General features: G+C 42.6%; 1 protein-coding gene and 1 pseudogene across 6 annotated transcripts in view; one reads left to right on the top strand and one right to left on the bottom strand.

The window, feature by feature from the left end:
* Positions 1–2,289: 2,289 nt before the first annotated feature.
* Positions 2,290–17,928, bottom strand: part of RAB30 (RAB30, member RAS oncogene family) — a 77,736-nt gene continuing 62,097 nt past the window's right edge. For 5 of the 6 annotated variants that reach the window (XM_036324830.1, XM_036324831.1, XM_036324832.1 and 2 more), the window contains 4 exons: positions 15,370–15,470; positions 11,273–11,356; positions 5,113–5,296; positions 2,290–3,220 (listed from right to left, as the gene is read on the bottom strand). In XM_036324830.1, coding sequence (XP_036180723.1) covers positions 2,970–3,220; positions 5,113–5,296; positions 11,273–11,356; positions 15,370–15,462 — 612 coding nt within the window. In that variant the 5' untranslated portion in view covers positions 15,463–15,470 and the 3' untranslated portion in view covers positions 2,290–2,969. The remainder of the gene's footprint in view (positions 3,221–5,112; positions 5,297–11,272; positions 11,357–15,369; positions 15,471–17,928) is intronic. The other variant, XM_036324835.1, reaches the window with a different exon arrangement.
* LOC118664577 lies at positions 7,027–7,583 on the top strand (annotated as a pseudogene).

Here is a 17,928-nt window from a genome sequence, read left to right as displayed (position 1 = left end):
GACTCATCTTAGCAAATATTGCCATGACAGTAAGAACTAGAAGGCAAACCAGTAAGCTTAGGCCCTGGCCTGGATTAAGAAGACCACATTTAATTAGGGTCCTTTCTCTAGGTCTTTCTGAGAAATTTCTATTTAACCAAAAAAGTTCCCCTTGGCACTAAGTTATTTATTCAGCTACACTTACTAAACACCTACCATTTTATCAGGGATTATCCTCAAACTTGAACTACATCAGTGAATAAGTGTCCATAAGGTCTAATCTAGAATTTACACAACTAAAGATTAAAAAAAAAAAAAAAAAGGCCCTACATTCTCATGTGTCCTGCTGATGGGCCATGGATGGGTGACTATACGTTACAGAAAGGCTAGAAGGTGTAACAGGGAAGAAAGAGGCCAAGAGCAGAGCTTTCTAATCCCCTTCTAAGTGCAGCCAAAGGTAGACAGGGGAGGGTGAGCTTTGGGGAATAAGAATTGCAGATGCTAATGAACAACATAAACTGATGAACAAAAACAGATCCAGAGACAGAGAAGGATCGATTCGACCTTCAAACCTCAGAGGGAAGGCAGGGGAGGGTGGGGGTAAGGGGAAGAGATCAACCAAAGGACTTGTATGCATGCATATAAGCATAACCAATGGACACATACACTGGGGTGGGGGTGGGAGTGAGGGCCCGAGCAGGGGGGTTGGGGGGCAGTGGGGGAATAAGAACACATATGTAATACCTTAATCAGTAAAGAAAAAAAAAGAATTTCAGATGCTAGAATGACTAGAAGCTGTTATTTAACATAAATGTGTCCAATCTAATAAGGTCCTATCCTCTTAGTTCACAAAGCAACTTCAATTTCAATACACTTGCTGCTGTGAGGCAAAGTTGGGTCATGATGTCCTATGGTAACTGGATGTTTGCCCTAATTAAAGATAATAAATCTAAATATAGGGACATTTCTGTACAGTTTAAAAACGGAAGTTCTGCCCACCTTGATCAACTTGTTTTCTGAATACCTTTAGTTGTTGGCTTAGTGGGGAAGACGGAGACGGAAAGGCAGCAGTTATAATGATTTTGGTTGGTATTTATTAAAATTATTTTTCTTTCTTGTAGAGAGAGATTCTAAAATAAAAAAAAACCATTCAAACTTCTGGGATCTCTCTTACCCATACAATCAGGACAAACACAGTAGGGCCAACCAAAAGTACCAGTCCCTTAAAGAATAATGTATAGTCCCCATGTGCAAGAGGTGGGTCACTCTGAAACAGGCTAGAGAATGCTAGAAATGCTTTATCAATACCGTCTCTACATGACTCATTTCTTTAAAATTAGCTTTCAAACATCAACCTATCAGGACCGAGATTGCCACCATCTACAGAATCAGTGGAATTGCATATTATATCCTTATCCCATTACTCATCCCTCAGTTATGCTAAGCAGCAAGCTACATAAACATCTGACAGCATCAACAACATACAGGTTTAATTATTTTCCCAATTTGCATTTATATCAGTGAACAAATTGGAAGGTATCAAAGTATGGCACTGAAGACATAATACATATTCAGCAGCCTGTCTTCCATTTTTGAATCCTGGTTTAAAATTGGCTAAGTAAAGGCATATACACCTCCATTTGAATTGGAGATTTGCAGTAACACATGCATATAAGGAAAGGAGGGAGTTCGGAAGAGGGAAGGAGGAAAGAAGAAAAGAAGGGAGAGACCATAAAAGACAGGGAGGAAAAGAGAAAAGAAACAGGAAAGAAGGTATGGTCTGAAGGTGACATTACTACACAAAGGAGGTGACAAATGACAACTGAACCTGCTTCCGCAAGCAGAAACTTTCTAAGGTTATCATTGAAGATACAAAAATGGTTCATGAGAGTTTTCATCTGTTGCTGTTTTCACTTATCATACTAAAAACCTACAAAACCCCAGGCCTTGGTCTGTCCAAGAAAGATAGTACCAGAAAGAGAAAGATGTGACCCGCTCAAGGGTTGTGCTCTGCTTGGAGCTCTGCACTGCAGTCCATGAATCCACAGTATTTTGGTCAGATCTGGTCCGTTTCCTCACACGTACTCATAGAGTCTTAGAGCTAATCTTTCATATCAGAATATTATATCAACCATTCTTGTTTTTTGTTTTTCAAATTTTTTCATTTACTCAAAGGGCAGGAAAGATGAGAAAATAGAAGAAAATGGTAAGATTTAGAGGGGAACATGAAAGGAAAGTATTCTCTTTTCCAACAAATCCACCCTAGAAAAGGTATAACAAGACTTTGAGAAAGAGTGCTGATTCATGGACTTCCCTTAATTTTTTTTTTTATTTCTATGAAATACATTTAAGGACATCAATGTACTAAAACATTTGGTCTGTGAAATAGCGGAATCATTAGCACCAAAAGGAGTCATGAGCTTGTATATATCATTAAAACAATAAATGTTAACTCTTGGTCATGGGTAAAGGTTTTTTCCATCTTTACATCCCAAAGTTCTTGAAAGTGCCTGTAGACAAGAGAAATAACACTTCAGAATCTCCATGGGGTCATCGACACGCACCACAGAGACAGTACTTGGCCTTCCCAGTTTTGGTTTATCTGGTGGACAAGAAAACCAAGGTCCCCAGAAGCCCTAAAGAACAGCCCCCACATGCACCCACTGGTGTGCAGGAGGGATTCCCCTGGACTGTGTTCAGGAATGCGCTTTTGCTTGCTTTTTTTAAAAAACAAAAGCAACATGCTCTGCAGGTCATGGAGCGCCTAGTGCAATCGTCTCCTTGCTCTGACTCCAGACTGCAAAAGGATGAAACCATTATATGTTCTGCTAATCCCGGCCTGTGGACTACGCCCTCGGCCTGCCATGCTTTGTAAACTCAGGAGTCAGAAGGTCTGAGAGCGGGAGCCAACATCGTCGCCAGATCTCCCCAGCAATTTGCGGCCCATTGGGACAGCTGATGATTCCTCTTGCTTCTCCTTGCCTCGGCCTTTAGTTGAAGTTACAACAAGTCAAATAGCTGATGCTTTTCCCTTCTCCAGGTAAGGGTGATGATACACTGTTCACAAGTGTGTTCTGCCTGGCTTCCCTGATGAGGCGACACGCCAAGTCAAGGAAGAGTTTCTCCACGTTATCCGATTCCTTGGCTGAGGTCTCCAGATAATACATGTCCTGGGCTTCTGAGAATTCTTCAGCTCTCTGCTGGGAGACCTCTCTCCTTTCAGCCAGATCAATCTTGTTGCCTAAAACAGTGGTAAAATCACAGACGGAATCATCATTTGACTTTTTGCAGGCTCGGAAACAGCAAAATTCAATTCCATATCTGAAGTCAAACCAGACAGATGGGCTTGGTAAAGCCAAGTAATGGGAGTATAATTACTGGAATGTTTATTTTAAAATACCAGTGCCATATGTAATGGCAAAGAACTGGAAACAGCCCAAATGTCCATCATTTAGGCACTGGCTAAATGCACTATAATAGACCTGTCCGTAGTTATTTGTCACTGTGAAAAGCAATAAAGAACCTGTCTATATGCTGCCAGGTGAGACACTAGGATATATTGTTAAATGAATAAAACAAAGTAGAAAAAAGTGTATATAACATACAACTGTATATCTAAGAACAAGGATGAAAAATATATACACAGTTTGTTTGCTTATTTTTAATGGGACAATAAACCATAATCTTAATTTTAAAGATAATGATTACCCATTAAAGGAATAAGGTTAATAAGCCTGGCCAGTGTGGCTCAGTGGTTGAGCGTTGACCTATGAACCAGGAGGTCGATTCCTGGTCAGGGTTGCAGGAGGTAGCCAATCAATGATTCTCTCTCATCATTGATGTTTCTATCTCTCTCTCCCTCTCCCTTCCTCTCTGAAATAAAAAAAATAATATATATTTTTAAAGGGGGTAGGGAGGAATAGGAGCGAGAACTCTCTAAATATACCTTATTTTATAAATTTGACTCATAATTTTATAAATGTTTTACATAATTATGTAATTAATAACTATACAATTAACATGGAATTGAATTTAAAAAGCAATTCCTAAAATTGAAAGCAAAATTAAACAAGTGAGCCTGTTTATCCTGAAGCAGCACAACCACACAGAGAAACGATTTCATGTGAGTTTAAGAGACCGTGATTTAACTATGCATCCCTAGTCACAGATACTACAAGAACAAAAAGAACTAAAGGAAAGAAATCTTAAATTCTTGCAGTAATCATCTTGTCAGCAGTAGTACAGGCATTGTTATTCTGAGGCTGCTATGTTTGTTGGGGATAAAGTAAGTGAGTGATTATGCAGGTGTCACCGGGACAGGGATTTTTGGCATGAGAAAAAGGATATACAGATGTAAGATTAACAAGGTTAAGTAAAATTTCTGAAGGTCTAAATTATACATGGAAGTACCCACATGAACAATTCATGGTGTACTTTATCTTTCCAACAATTTACCTGCAACTGAAATAGGTACCCTTGACTGGGAATCGAACCACAGGCCCTTTGGTCTGCAGGCCGGTGCTCTAACCATTGCTCAACCGGCCTGGGCTTAATGGATGTATTTGTTACCATAGAAAATCATGGGTTGTTTTTTGCTTTCCCCCCATACTAAACAGAGGTTTACTCTCCTACAAAATGAAATAAACTGCAGAATTTCCCTCAGTAGATTCTTTCAGAAAATTAAGAATTTCTGAAGTCAGCATAAATGCAAGAAGGGACAAAATTAGCCACAGTCCATTTTTTAGGCAAAAAACAATTGCTTCAATAATGAATTCCTTCTCAACTTAAGAGATACATTTTACTTCTAGACCAGCAGTTTCATGATCTCGTAATTAGATTTAAAATAATGTTTAGCAGCCCACATAACTTCATGGCAGTCTTATCTTCTTCCCTAGAGCCTACAATGATAGAAAAATCAATCAGCAATATTTTCTACTTTACTTTCCTAAACCATCACCATGGGATAGGACTTATTTAATTTTCTCTTCAATTGCAGAACTGAATGCTGGCTGACTGCTTGAATTATATAGCCGTAGATTATATTCTTGGAAGGTACAAAGATACAAGCTTTATGTGATTATACATTCTCTGATGCCCAAAAATAAATTTCCCTCCTCATTAGTCCTTACTTACCCACTAGCACAGTGATGACCTTGTTGCTGGCATATTGTTCTATTTCCCGCAGCCACTCAGGAAGGCAACGGAAGGATTCCTCACAGGTTATGTCATAGGTGAGGATCAAGGCATTGGCGCTTCGATAATAACTCTGAGTAATGGACCGAAATCTCTCCTGACCTGCTGTGTCCCAGATCTGAAGCTGTAAAGGCATACAAGAAGGATCAGGTTGGAGAAGCAGAAAAGAAAGAAAGCATTGCTTGACTTTAGTTTAGAAGTGGAAACACCTTCACCCAAATCATTTCATTGTTATTTTCAGCCCTAAGAAAAAAAGCACTTACAATTTTTATTTATTTATTTTTTTATCTGTTGTGTGTGTGTCTGGTTAGGGATAGGGGTTTGTTTAGTTTTTTGTTGTTTTGTGTGTATGTGTGTGTGTGTGTGTGTGTGTGTTTTCTTTGTTAGATTATTTAAAAGTTTCCCCTTTATTCTTTTTTAAAAATATATTTTTATTTATTTCAGAGAGGAAGGGAGACGGAGAGAGATAGAAACATCAATGATGAAAGAGAATAATTGATTGGCTGCGTCCTGCACGCCCCCTAATGGGGATCAAGCATGCAACCCGGGCATGTGCCCTTGACGGAATCGAACCCAGGACCCCTTAGTCCAAAGGCCAATGCTCTATCCACTGAGCCAAACCAGCTAGGGCCCCTTCATTCTTTTTTTCTTTTCTTTTCTTTTTTATTGAATTTATTGGAGTGACATTGGTTCATGAAAGCGTACAGGTTTCAAGTGTGCAACTCAACAAAGTATCATCTGCACAATGCATCATGCGCCCATCACCCAAGCAAAGTCTCTTTCCATCTCCATTTCCCCTCACCCTTTGCCCACCTCCGCCTACCTCCGCCCCTGTTGGCTATCACCACACTGTTGTCTGTGTCTACAAGCATGTATTATGTGTCAAGCTCCATTTCAAGCACTTTACATGTAATAACTCACTCAATCCTCACAATGACTATGAGGTAGGTACTTGAACTGTATCCAATGCTCACATGATGCACAAAGACATTAATTACCTTGCTCAACATCTCACAGCCAGTATGTTCCAGAGCCAATTCACCCGGCAGTTTGGTCCCAGAGTCCCTGCTCTTAACCACAATGCAATATTTAAGAGGCAGGACACAGGGAGAGCTGTCATTCAGTCAGCAATTGGAGAGGGAGAAAATCCAACTTCACCACCTTTTCCAGTTCAAAGTTCAAATGAATGTATTAAGGTATTATCTTTGTTCATGAAAACAGGAACAGTGCCACGGCAGACAAAAATAATAATTTTCTTCCACCACTTTTAAGCTCTGTGACCTTGAGCAAGTCACTTAGTCTCTTTAGGCTTCAGCAGTTTCTTTATAAAAAGAGGTTAATAAACCTGCTGAAAGTGCACATTTTCTGAAGTCATCTATCAGTTCTATGGCCTAATAAAATAACCAAAAAAGAAAGGCAAACACTTCTCACTTCTCCCCGAATTTCCCTGCACAGAATAGAAGATACTGAAAGACAACTGTCCTCCAGAGAGCCCACTGAGTCAGAACAAATCAGAAGACCTTGAGAAATAACAATGATAGTCTTCCCTTCTAATTGCATAAACTCCACACGTCGAGAAATGCAGTTTCACCCCCTATAAACAGAACATCATTTCCTCAGAGAAGGCCTCTGGCACCCTCGGATGAGGCAGGCTCCCCATCCCCAGCCCCATATTCTCTCCTGCAACCCACCCTGTAATTCTCACGGCACCTGACACATTTGAACGATTCACTTATCTGTAATAATTTGTTTATCAGCTGTCTGCCTCACTGAAATCTTCATGAGGGAGAAACCAGGGTCCATTTCACTCACAGTTTTCCCTGCATCAAACAGCATGTCTGGCAAATAATATAGAGTGTTCAGCTTTTTACGAAGATGGCGCCAAAAGCTAAGAAGGAAGCCCCTGCCCCTCCCAAAGCCGAAGCCAAAGCAAAGGCTTTGAAGGCAAAGAAAGCAGTGTTGAAAGGCGTCCACAGCCACACAAAAAAGAAGATCCGCACGTCACCCACCTTCCGATGGCACAGACACTTAGGCTCCAGAGGCAGCCTAAATACCCTCGGAAGAGCATGCCCAGGAGAAACAAGCTTGCCCACTACACCATCACCAAATTCCCCCTGACTACTGAGTCAGCCATGAAGAAGATAGAAGACAATAATACATTAGTGTTCATTGTGGATGTCAAGGCCAACAAGCATCAGATCAAACAGGCTGTGAGAAAGCTCTATGACATGAAGTGGCCAAGGTCAACACCCTGATCAGGCCTGATGGAGAGAAGAAGGCATATGTTCGACTGGCTCCTGACTATGATGCTTTGGATGTTGCCAACAAAATTGGAATCATCTAAACTGAGTCCAGCTGCCTAATTCTAAATATAAAAATTTTACACTGTAAAAAAAAAAAAAAAAAAAAAAGGGGGTGTTCAAATATGAATCGATGCTCTGGCCTAATCCTCACAGCAATCCAGTGGGTTAGGTAGGTTCATGCCTCCCCTTCCTGACCAGGAAACTCCACCTCCTAATGGTTACTCACAAAGCTGGGATGCAGACTGCAGGCCTTCTCGTTCCCAGCTGAGAACTCACTTCATACAACTGTGCTGTTTGCTCCCAGAGACTGATTTACATGGGCATCGGCATCCAGAGAGGCTGATGCAGGCAGGGTCACCCACTGCTCACACCAGTTTAGCAGAGGAAACTGAGTGGCCGGTAGCCCCTACCGCCAAACAGCAACACAAAGGCTCTCTGATTTGGAGTTGCAGCTGCTCTGTGACGGTGTACATGGAAGTGTGTGTACACTGAAGGCGACCATACAGATGTTCTGGCTTTTGCCGGGACAAAGGTTATTTCTCTCCTGCCCCAAACGTACTGACGTGGTTCCCCTCTGCCAGGATCTTAGAACAACAGACTATTGTTTTAGTGACTCATTGAGCCTCTAAAAACTCTTGTGATGGGATCTAACACTGTCAGTCAATAGAAAGCAGTGTGATCTCATGACTGGCACATCTTGAGAACAGCCTCAAGGATTAAAGCCATTGAAATATTTCCTAAAAGTGTAATTGCATTGCCTTGCCAAGATGCTTTCTCATAGGAGGCTACCCATTTCTAGCCTGACAGTTGATTCTTGAGGATATCCATATTCCATTGCCTTTATCTTTTAGTTCAGTTTTGCTATGCTCTCTGCAGTTTATTCATTCCTTCTCAGCATTTATAGCTCATTAATATGTGCAGGACACTGTACTAAGCACTGGGAGGATACAAAGATGAGTAAAACACAACCCCTGATCTCAAAGAGCTCACAGTCTGCAGGAAAGATAAACACAATATTAACTAACCATAATAACATATGAGATGTCCTTTTAAAGAGGCACCAGCAGGAGAAAGTGCCTCCTAGCGTTAGTCTCATGCCAGTCTGTTCTCATTGCCACAGCCAAGGGCTGACCACTCTCACCTCCGGCATGGGGCCAGGCTACTCACACCTCTGTTGCCTCACTGTCACAATAACCTACTGCAATCATTGGTTTACTAGTGTGTCTCCTTACTAGACTGAGTTCTTTAAGAGCAAGACTGTCTCTTACTTTATACCCCAGTGCCTTCCTAACAGTACGTGGTACACGGTGGACACATTTGAGTAATGGCTAGTGACAAAGGATTGTGGAATCACAAAAGAAGGATTAATTTTGTGTAGGATATTAAAGATGTTTTCATAGATAAAATGTTTGACCTAGGTGATAGGAAGTTACTAGGGAGCAAGGTGCTTTACCTAACATAGTGCTTGGAACAAAGCATCTACTATAATAGAGGACAGATAAATAAATGGATAGATGGGTGGTCGAATAAGCAAATATATGTGCATGCTTTCAAGACTTTCCTTTCTATGCAAAATACACCTGATTAGAGAGAAAAAAGTCTACTACTATAATTAATCTCCTAAAGTTAAAATGTGGTAGGCTAGCTTAGAGTTTTACTTATTATGCATCCTACATAATAAAAGCGTAATATGCAAATTGACCAAACGGCAGAATGACCAGGCAGTGGGAGGCAGGGCCAGCGAGCAGGCTGCACCAGGCCAGCCAAGGCACTTGCCAGCAGGCAGAGGGAGAGAACAGTGATGCAGGGGGAGGAAGCGGGGGCGGGGGGGGCTGGCAACCATCCGTGGTGAATGGGCGATTGGGGGGCCTGCCCAGTCACCTCCCACAGAGGGAGGCCACCAGTACAGCTGCAGTGGGGTGATGGGGCCAGCCCCGGGCTGATCCCACAGAGAAAGGCCAGGCGGAGGCCTCAGCGGGGTGATGGGGGCGGTGCCATCCCCTGATTCTGATGGGCCTGCCAGGTTGCCTCCGGCAGAGGGAGGCCAGACTGGCTTAAGCCGTCAGTAGGACATCCCCTGAGGACTCCTGGACTGTGAGAGAGTGTAGGCCGAGCTGAGGGACTCACACACACACACCCCCCCCCCGTTGCACAAATTTTGTGCACTGGGCCTCTAGTTTATTTATGATAGACTAAAAAAGATCAATGGATAGGAGAAAATTCTGTATGCTTTAGTTATATTTTCTGTGCAAGGTCACCTTCATTAATGCAGAGCACCTTAAGAAAAGGGCCTCTTGCTCAGTTTTGCCTTTATTGGCTTGGCACTTAACTTAATAGCTGTAAGACTCTTTCTAAAACTTTTTTATTTTCTGTCTTCAATCCTGGGAGCCATTTCAGAAAGAATGAGACTTATGGAGGATCTTGGGGGGTGATGAGAAGTCAGGAGAGAAACCTCGGTTCTCGTCCTGCCCTGCCACTCGTGGATTTCGTGCCGTTTCTGTTTCCCAGAGCCCCAGCTCTCCATCGCTAATGTATTTGGTGTAAATGTCTGCAGTGAGGAGACACTTGGGGGAGTCACTGCTGGCTGAGACACTGGAGAGCTTCTGTCCCTCACTCAGGAGCCTCATCCTCACACTCCTCTGTGTGTCTCTGGAATGCTACAGAGGCACCCTGGAGCCTCTCTGCCTTTCCCCAACCATTTGAGGGCAGGAATGCAGGTGCACACGAGAGATGCAAATGACAGGGACTCAAACTTGGAGTGCTTGGGTTGGGATCTAGCTGGGCTGATGCCACGGTTTCACTGTGCAGCTGCTGCCAGGGCTGTGGAATCTTTCCATGGGCCTCAGCTCTGAAAGACCTGACAGTGGAATTTCACTAACTCTCAGGAGCAAGTCTCTCTACCCTCCTTCCGTGTGATTCATCTCATTTCAATCTTTCCATCACCTTCTTTCTTTCCTTGCTCCAAGGTGACAAGCTTATTCTGCCTTCCTTCCCTTCTTCTTTCATGGCAGTGGAGACCCCGGGGAGGCAGTGGGGTGATTCAGATCCTGCCTATCTCCTACCTCCCTTCCTAACTGTGAAGCCACAGATAAATAAGTCACTCAGCCTCTCTGAAACCTAAAAAATGAAGATAATTTACTATATTTGCCTCACAACAGTTATAGTAAGGATTAAGTCAAATAGGATGACACACGCAGAATCACCTAGCAAAGTGACTGACACATACTGGGCACTTGATAGGCACCATCTCCCTTCTCCTGTTGTTGACACCATAGTTCTCACAGGTACCGAACTATCCAGAGGCCACAAAGGGGAAGGGAGAGGTCATGCATCCCTCCTGAACCCCTCATAGTATCTCTCCCTTGCTAGGAACAGGGGGATGATGGGAGACAGGAAATGATCCATGCGACTGAATGACCCATACATAACCAGTGTAGGCATCCACTGGCTCTTCATGGGCTGCTGTTCAGAAGAGGTAGCACCGCCTCCTGGCCCATCTCAGGAGAGAGATCCCAACAAGAAATGTCTGCCTTGTTTTTTAGCATCACCTCTGATGTGATGAAGACATTATAAACTTGCCTTAGCCTTCTTTCTCTGTCTTCCTATCTGTAAATGCATCATCTACAGCCCCTTCCTGCTCCCATAAAGGGAATGAGCTCTGTTGGGAAATAAGCTGCCGTGACTGAGTATATTATTTTCAGTGAGGGTTTCAATTAGGAGACACGACAAATGTTATGAAAACACCATTTCCTCTCACATAGCACAATGAAAGCCTTATTGAACACTTAGCATCTTACCTTTACTTTTTCACCATTAATCTCCACGGTCTTAATCATAAAATCAACTCCAATTGTGGCTCCTTGACCTGGGGGGAAAAGACCCTAAAGAAGAAATAATGGGAAATAATAATTAAGCAAATCTTACAATTACATAAAATTTTCCCACTTCCCCCACCACCAGTCCCTTCCTTTGGGTGAGTTAACCAACAGAAAAAAGAACCCTAGTTAGTGTCCCGGGAGCCCTGTTTCATTTAACTTTGCATGTATGTGTGTTTGGAAGGAAAGAGAAAAGAGGGAGGAAAAGGGAGAGAGAAATTCTGAAAGAAAAAGAAAGAAATGGAAAGGGGGATAAATAAGGGAGAAGAAGACAGAGGATGAAGGGAGAGAATCTGGAAAGGGCAGAGGTGGGGGATCTGGTTTCAAAAAATGAAACAAAAATATCAGACATAAGGCTAAGATTGAGTTGCATTGAGCCACTGGGATGAGATCAGGATTGTTAGGGGGAAGGCAAAATGGGTGGGTTCTCTAAAAGAGGTAAAATCAAGGAAGATTCAAACTAGTTCTCAATCTAGGGCATGGACATTCATGGGAGTGGTCAACAGAGAAACAAGAGGAACACAGTATGAGAAAAATGAACAAGACAATGAAGCTTTTGGATTTCCCCCTGCCCTCAGGGTGATAACCATATTATTGCATGAGATCAGGGCCAATGATACTGGGAAGATAACTGAAGAAACCAGTCATTCAGGGAGAAAGACCAGTAGAAGTAGCACTAAACCCACGGAGGTAACAGCCTAGGATCTCTGTTGACTTCAGGCAAACTAGTTACCTAATCTGGGCCTCAAATCCAGTGAGTTTGAGGCTGATGTAAGCATTTCAAAACAAACCAAAAAAAAAAGGTTTATCGCAAACTGGAAGCTACAGTAGATTCTGTCAAAATCACGTGTGTAACGTAATTGACTGTTACATAATATTCCTGTAAGCTTAGGGAGGAAGTTCTATCAAGAAAGAACACTTCACCTAGTTTCTCTTCCCTCGTCACTTACATTCCAGAATTTCCAGAAATTACAGTAAAATGGATTTTATTGGCTCTGGCAGCTAAGATTGGGCCATCTTTAATTAAATCCATTCCTTAACAAGAGAAATCTTTAATTAATGTTTAATCTTAAAAGACTGAGCTTCAAAACAACAGAAAATGTTCCATTGCATGTCTGCAAAAGATGCAAACATAAACATTCATAACTTTACTTACAAATATTGAATCAATTTTCTTCTATTTTGGTTTGGCTCAAACATGAGGCTGCCAAGCTTCAAGTTTACAGCTCCAGCTGTTTTGCAGTCTAACAAATGCCACAAAATATAACAAATCCTTTGCAATGTCTCCTCCCCTCACTTCGCTCCCCAACTCCTCCTGCCTCAGAAACAGCTGAATCCAATTCATTTTAACTGTCTACTAAATAACAAAACCACACATAATCCTGTCTATGAAATGTGAACCTTAAGGGGGACCTAAGGGGCCAGGAGGGGTAAAAAGTAAGCACATCACCTACTGGTAAAAATCTGTTAAAAAATGCATGTGTTTGTTTGTTTGTTTTTTACCTCTAATGACAAAGTTTATGCTTTTAAAAAGAAATGCAAGATGCCTATGGTTTCAGAGGTTAGAACATACAGAAGATAAAAATGATCAGGCTGAGAACCAGGAGACCTGGGTCTAATACTAGCTTTGCCACTAACATTGATATGTGATACTAAGAAGTCATTTCATCCCTCTAGACCTGAGGTTTTCACCCATAAAATGAGAGGAGTGGGCTCTTTAAGGGACCTTTTGGCAATAAGAGATGGTCAAAGGAATGACTGAAAACTTCTCTACATTTCTGCAGTCTTGTCCTCCTGCCAAAAGCAGGAAAAACTGCTAATGTTGGGAGGAAGTAAAACCAGTTGGAGTTTCCAATATGACGCCACAGTGGTTTTGACTGAGGGGAAGCTTGTTACTTTTGACTTCATAAGGCTGAGATTTAGCAAAAAGCACAAGACCTATTGTGTTCACTGTCATGGGGAAAACCCTGACATTTCCAAAGGTGACTCTCTGTCCCAATGCTGTTTGTCTTATCCAATCTGCCTCTCCAGGTTTTCCCAGAACCACAGACTGTTATTGCTGTGAGGGGCCTTGAAGATCACCAGGCCCCTCATGTCCATCAGGAAGGCAGGTGGGGAGTAACCTACCCGGGCTCATAGATGAGCCAAGGGCAGAGCTGGCATAAGGACCTGCGTCCTGACTCTCAAGCCAATGTCCTTTCCATGGCACCAACTTGCTCTATGCCTCAGATAAAAGAGCTAGTCTCAACTTGCCCAACTAGCACTTTGTGAAAACTGCAAGATGCATGCATGATAATCCCAAAAAGGATGCCATTCATATCTTTTCCGGAAAAACACAAAAGAAGGTCAACCTCAGAACAATTTCCCACAATTTCTGTATAAAACCAAGTATATAATCTCTGGCAATAATTCTCAAAATGGCAGCCCCAAAGGGAATTTGTACTTAGATCATAAGATAAGGACTCAACCCAGAGCGGACATTTTATTTAATTCAAGTAGTCCTTCACTGTTCTCAATTCATTCCCATTTAACAGATCTAGAAAAATCAGCATATTTGGTTCTGAACCAAAACAATTCCCTCCATTTTCTGGGGGACTTGAGAATGCAATCTAATTGGTTTAATTTGTATTTGAGTTTCAACAATTGAATATAAAAATTAAAATAAACAAACAAGGAATCTAATGAACAAAATAAACTGAATAACATAGAATCAGAGGCATGGAAACATGGGACAGACTGACGGAAGGAAGGGGGGAGAAGGGGTGGGAAGACATTAACCAAAGATCTTATATGCATATATGCATTACCTATGGGCACAGACTATAGGGTGGTGAAGGCCTAGGATAGGGTGAGAACTGGATGGAGGGAGGCAATTTGGGGGGGGGGGGGCGGGGAGGGGACATCTGTAATCCTCTCAATAAATATTTTTTTTAATATATTTTATTGATTTTTTACAGAGAGGAGGGAAGAGGGGGTAGAGAGTTAGAAACATCGATGAGAGAGAAACATCGATCAGCTGCCTCTTGCACGCCCCCTACTGGGGATGTGCCCGCAACCAAGGTACGTGCCCCTGACTGGAATCAAACCTGGGACCCTTGAGTCCGCAGGCCGATGCTCTATCCGCTGAGCCAAACCGGTTAGGGAATAAAGATTTTTTTTAAATTAATATTTAGGTTTAATTTGATATCCAGATTCATTTGTTTCCTCCTTTGGATTATTATTAATTAATAATCTATCTATTAATCTAATAATTTGTTTTTTAAATCCTCATCTGGGGATATGTTTATTGCTTTGAGAGAAAGGAAGAAAGGGAGGGAGGGAGGGGAAGAGAGAGAGAGAGACTCAATGTGAAAGAGAAACATTGATCAGTTGCCTCCCATATGCACTCTGACTGAAGATCGAACTCGAAACTTAGCTATGTGCCCTGACCAAGAATCACATCCAAAATCTTTTGGTGTACGGGATGATGTTCCAACCAACTAAGCCACCCGGCCAGGGCCTAATCATATATTTCTGATGCCACACACTGAAAACAAAACTACTTGCCCCTTTTCATTAAAAGAAGCAACAAGACCATGGGAGGGTGGTGGTGACCCAGAGAGCCATGCTTCCTTGAGGTGGTTTAAAAGCTTTAGCCTAGCCCTAACCGGTTTGGCTCAGTGGATAGAGCATTGGCCTGCAGACTGAAAGGTCCCAGGTTGGATTCCGGTCAAGGGCATGTACCTTGGTTGCGGGCACATCCCCAGTAGGGGGTGTGCAGGAGGCAGCTAGTTGATGTTTCTCTCTCATCGATGTTTCTAACTCTCTATCCCTCTCCCTTCCTCTCTGTAAAAAATCAATAAAATATATTTTAAAAAAAAAAGCTCTAGCCTAGGCTACAAAGCTGGTGCTCTTTCAAACGGAGCATTAATAACTGGCAGCCAAGAACCTGGCGTGGGGCCAGTCACCTATCCTGTTATTTCTCCTAACCCCACAGGCCACACCGAGAAAGCCAATCTTGGACTTCCGAGTTCTCTTACCTGAGTGAATCGTCGGACTAGGCACGTCTTCCCCACACCAGCATTGCCAATTAAAACAATTTTAAACAGGAAATCATAATCTTCCATACTCATTTACACAGCTGCAAGGCAAACAAACACAGGCAAGAGTGAGATGGGGCCTGGTCAGACTTGCCCACAGAGCTGAAGCTGCGCCGGCCCTGTCTCCTCGGGAAAAGCGGGTCTGACTCATTTGAAGAGCAATTTAATGCTCCCCTCTGGTGACTCTGCCGGCGAGAGAGGAACACAGGTGTTTGGTCACAGATGGACTTTATTCCTCCCCAGCCACCTCAGACCACAGAGAGTAAATGACACACATGTTCTTTCGCCTGGTAACCTTTACACTTCCAAGTAGTCAGGTCGCAGGTCGCTCGTGTGATAAGATGTGTTTTCACATGGAAAGGAGATTACAGGTCTATGTGCAGAGAAGCTGGGGTGCAAGGCAGCAAGGCAAAGGAGAGCCCATCTCTTTCTCTCTGAATTTCTCACTGATCTTCCCCAAATATAAGTTAAACACCTTCTTCATTCCTCTGTCCTAAACTTCACTTACTATATACAGTTATTTGTTCAAATGTCTATCCTATCCTTGAGGAAAGGGCTTACATCTTTCAGCTCTATTTTCCTAGATCATGGGACAGAGTTACACCTAGTAAATGACGCCTCTAGAATGAAATAATTCATTAATGGTCATATTGCTTAAGTTATAGCCTTAGTTTCTCCAACTGTGCTAATAAGAATACTATAGCTCTACTTCAGAGGACTGTTGTGAAGGTTAAAAAAAAAACCCACTATATAATAGAGACTTAGAATCGATAATTCCCCATCCTAGTGAAAATAATTGTAGTCTGTTGAGTACCTACGATAGTACTGTGCTAATCACCAAACAGAGATCTCTGCCCTCGAGACCAACATGACAAAAGCTAAACAACAACAACAAAGTTCAATTCAATTCCAATCAGTAACAGAGCTCGTTTCATAAGGTGCAGGCAGAACAAGCCTGGTGGACTCTGGAGGAGGAGGGAAAGGGTGACAGCAAGCCATGAGGGGAAGGATGCTTGGAGAGCTAGAGAAGCCTCAGCCAGCTGGGGAACAAATGACTCAGGGCTGCGGGACAGAAGCAGAGCCCACTGTACTGTCACCTGTCAGATAGCAAGAGGAATAAGTTCCCTGTGTGCAACGGTGTGTTCTCTATGGATCTTAATTTCAACTGGTTCTTGGAAAGATGACTTGACAACCAGGCCAAATGCAGCTGGCAGCTCATTTGGGATTCTGTCTCAGTTCAGGGGACCATGAAAGGAAAACATTACTCTGTCAAGAACCTGGGTTCATAAGAAGTCATTGTACTTGCTATATGCCAGGCAAGGTACTTGGCACCTTACGTATATTTTCATTTGTTCTCATAAGTCTATGTGGTGTGTATTTATGTTCCCTACTTTACAAGTGAGTAAACAGAAGATAAAGGAAATTAAGAGGATAGCCTGAAGTCATCAAAAGAACTCTAGCATTGGAGCCAGAGAAACCTAGGTTCACACCCTGACTGTGCTGCCTTTTAAGTCTGTGCCTTGAAGGCAAGTGAAAATTTTTTAGAGTCTTAACTTCACCACCAGCAAAATGGGGTTAATAACACCTAGACCACAGAGTTATGATGCTTGAAGTAATTAATGAAAAGCCCCAAGGACAGTATCTGGCTCTTAGTCACCCCAAATCCTCACTGTGACTCACACACTTTCCATGGTCTGGTTTCTGCCTTCATTATTGTCAGCACCATCTCTGCCCATGCTGTAGGCTCACTAGATTTTTTTTTTAATTGATTTCAGAGAGGAAGGAAGAGGGAGAGAGAGATAGAAACATCCACGATGAAAGAGAATCATGGATCGGCTGCCTCCTGCAAGTCCCCACTAGGGATCAAACCCACAATCCAGTCATGTGCCCTTGACCGGAATCGAACCCGGGACCTTTCAGTTCACAGGCTGACACTCTATCCACTGAGCAAAACCGGCTAGGGCTCACAAGATTTCTTCAGTTTCTTAAACACCACACAGAATGCAACCTTCCTCACCACTCCCAGCCCAGGTAACTTTTATTCCTCCCTTAGATCTCAGATTAAACATTGTTCTCTCTAGTGTGCTTCTCTGACCTATGAGGGGGGCTGGGCACCTGCTATATGCTTCCACAATACCCTTCTCCTCTCCTTTGGTAGTACTCATCATGCTTTACTGTATTTAATCATATACATCTGTCTCCAACAGCATGTCTCAGCACCTCGGCCACATACACACACACACACACACACACACACACACGACTGTGAGCAACATGAGAGTAATGAAGTTGTTCAGTCCTGATCCCAACCCATCCCCATCATCGTCATTTCACTCCATATTATTAATTCATTTCATCCTCCAAACGATCCTATCTGCTGGACACTATTAGCAGCCTAACTTGACAGATGGGGATACTGAAGCAGAGGAGAAGGTAAATAAAAAGTTGTTAAGACCTCACTTAAGTTGTTAAGACAGCCTGGGTTCATTTCCCTGAACT

Source organism: Myotis myotis, unplaced genomic scaffold (assembly GCF_014108235.1).
Source record: "Myotis myotis isolate mMyoMyo1 unplaced genomic scaffold, mMyoMyo1.p scaffold_m19_p_10, whole genome shotgun sequence".
Taxonomy (NCBI): Eukaryota; Metazoa; Chordata; class Mammalia; order Chiroptera; family Vespertilionidae; genus Myotis; species Myotis myotis.
Note: the sequence above shows the minus strand (reverse complement) of the source record. Positions and strands in the feature narration are given on the sequence as shown.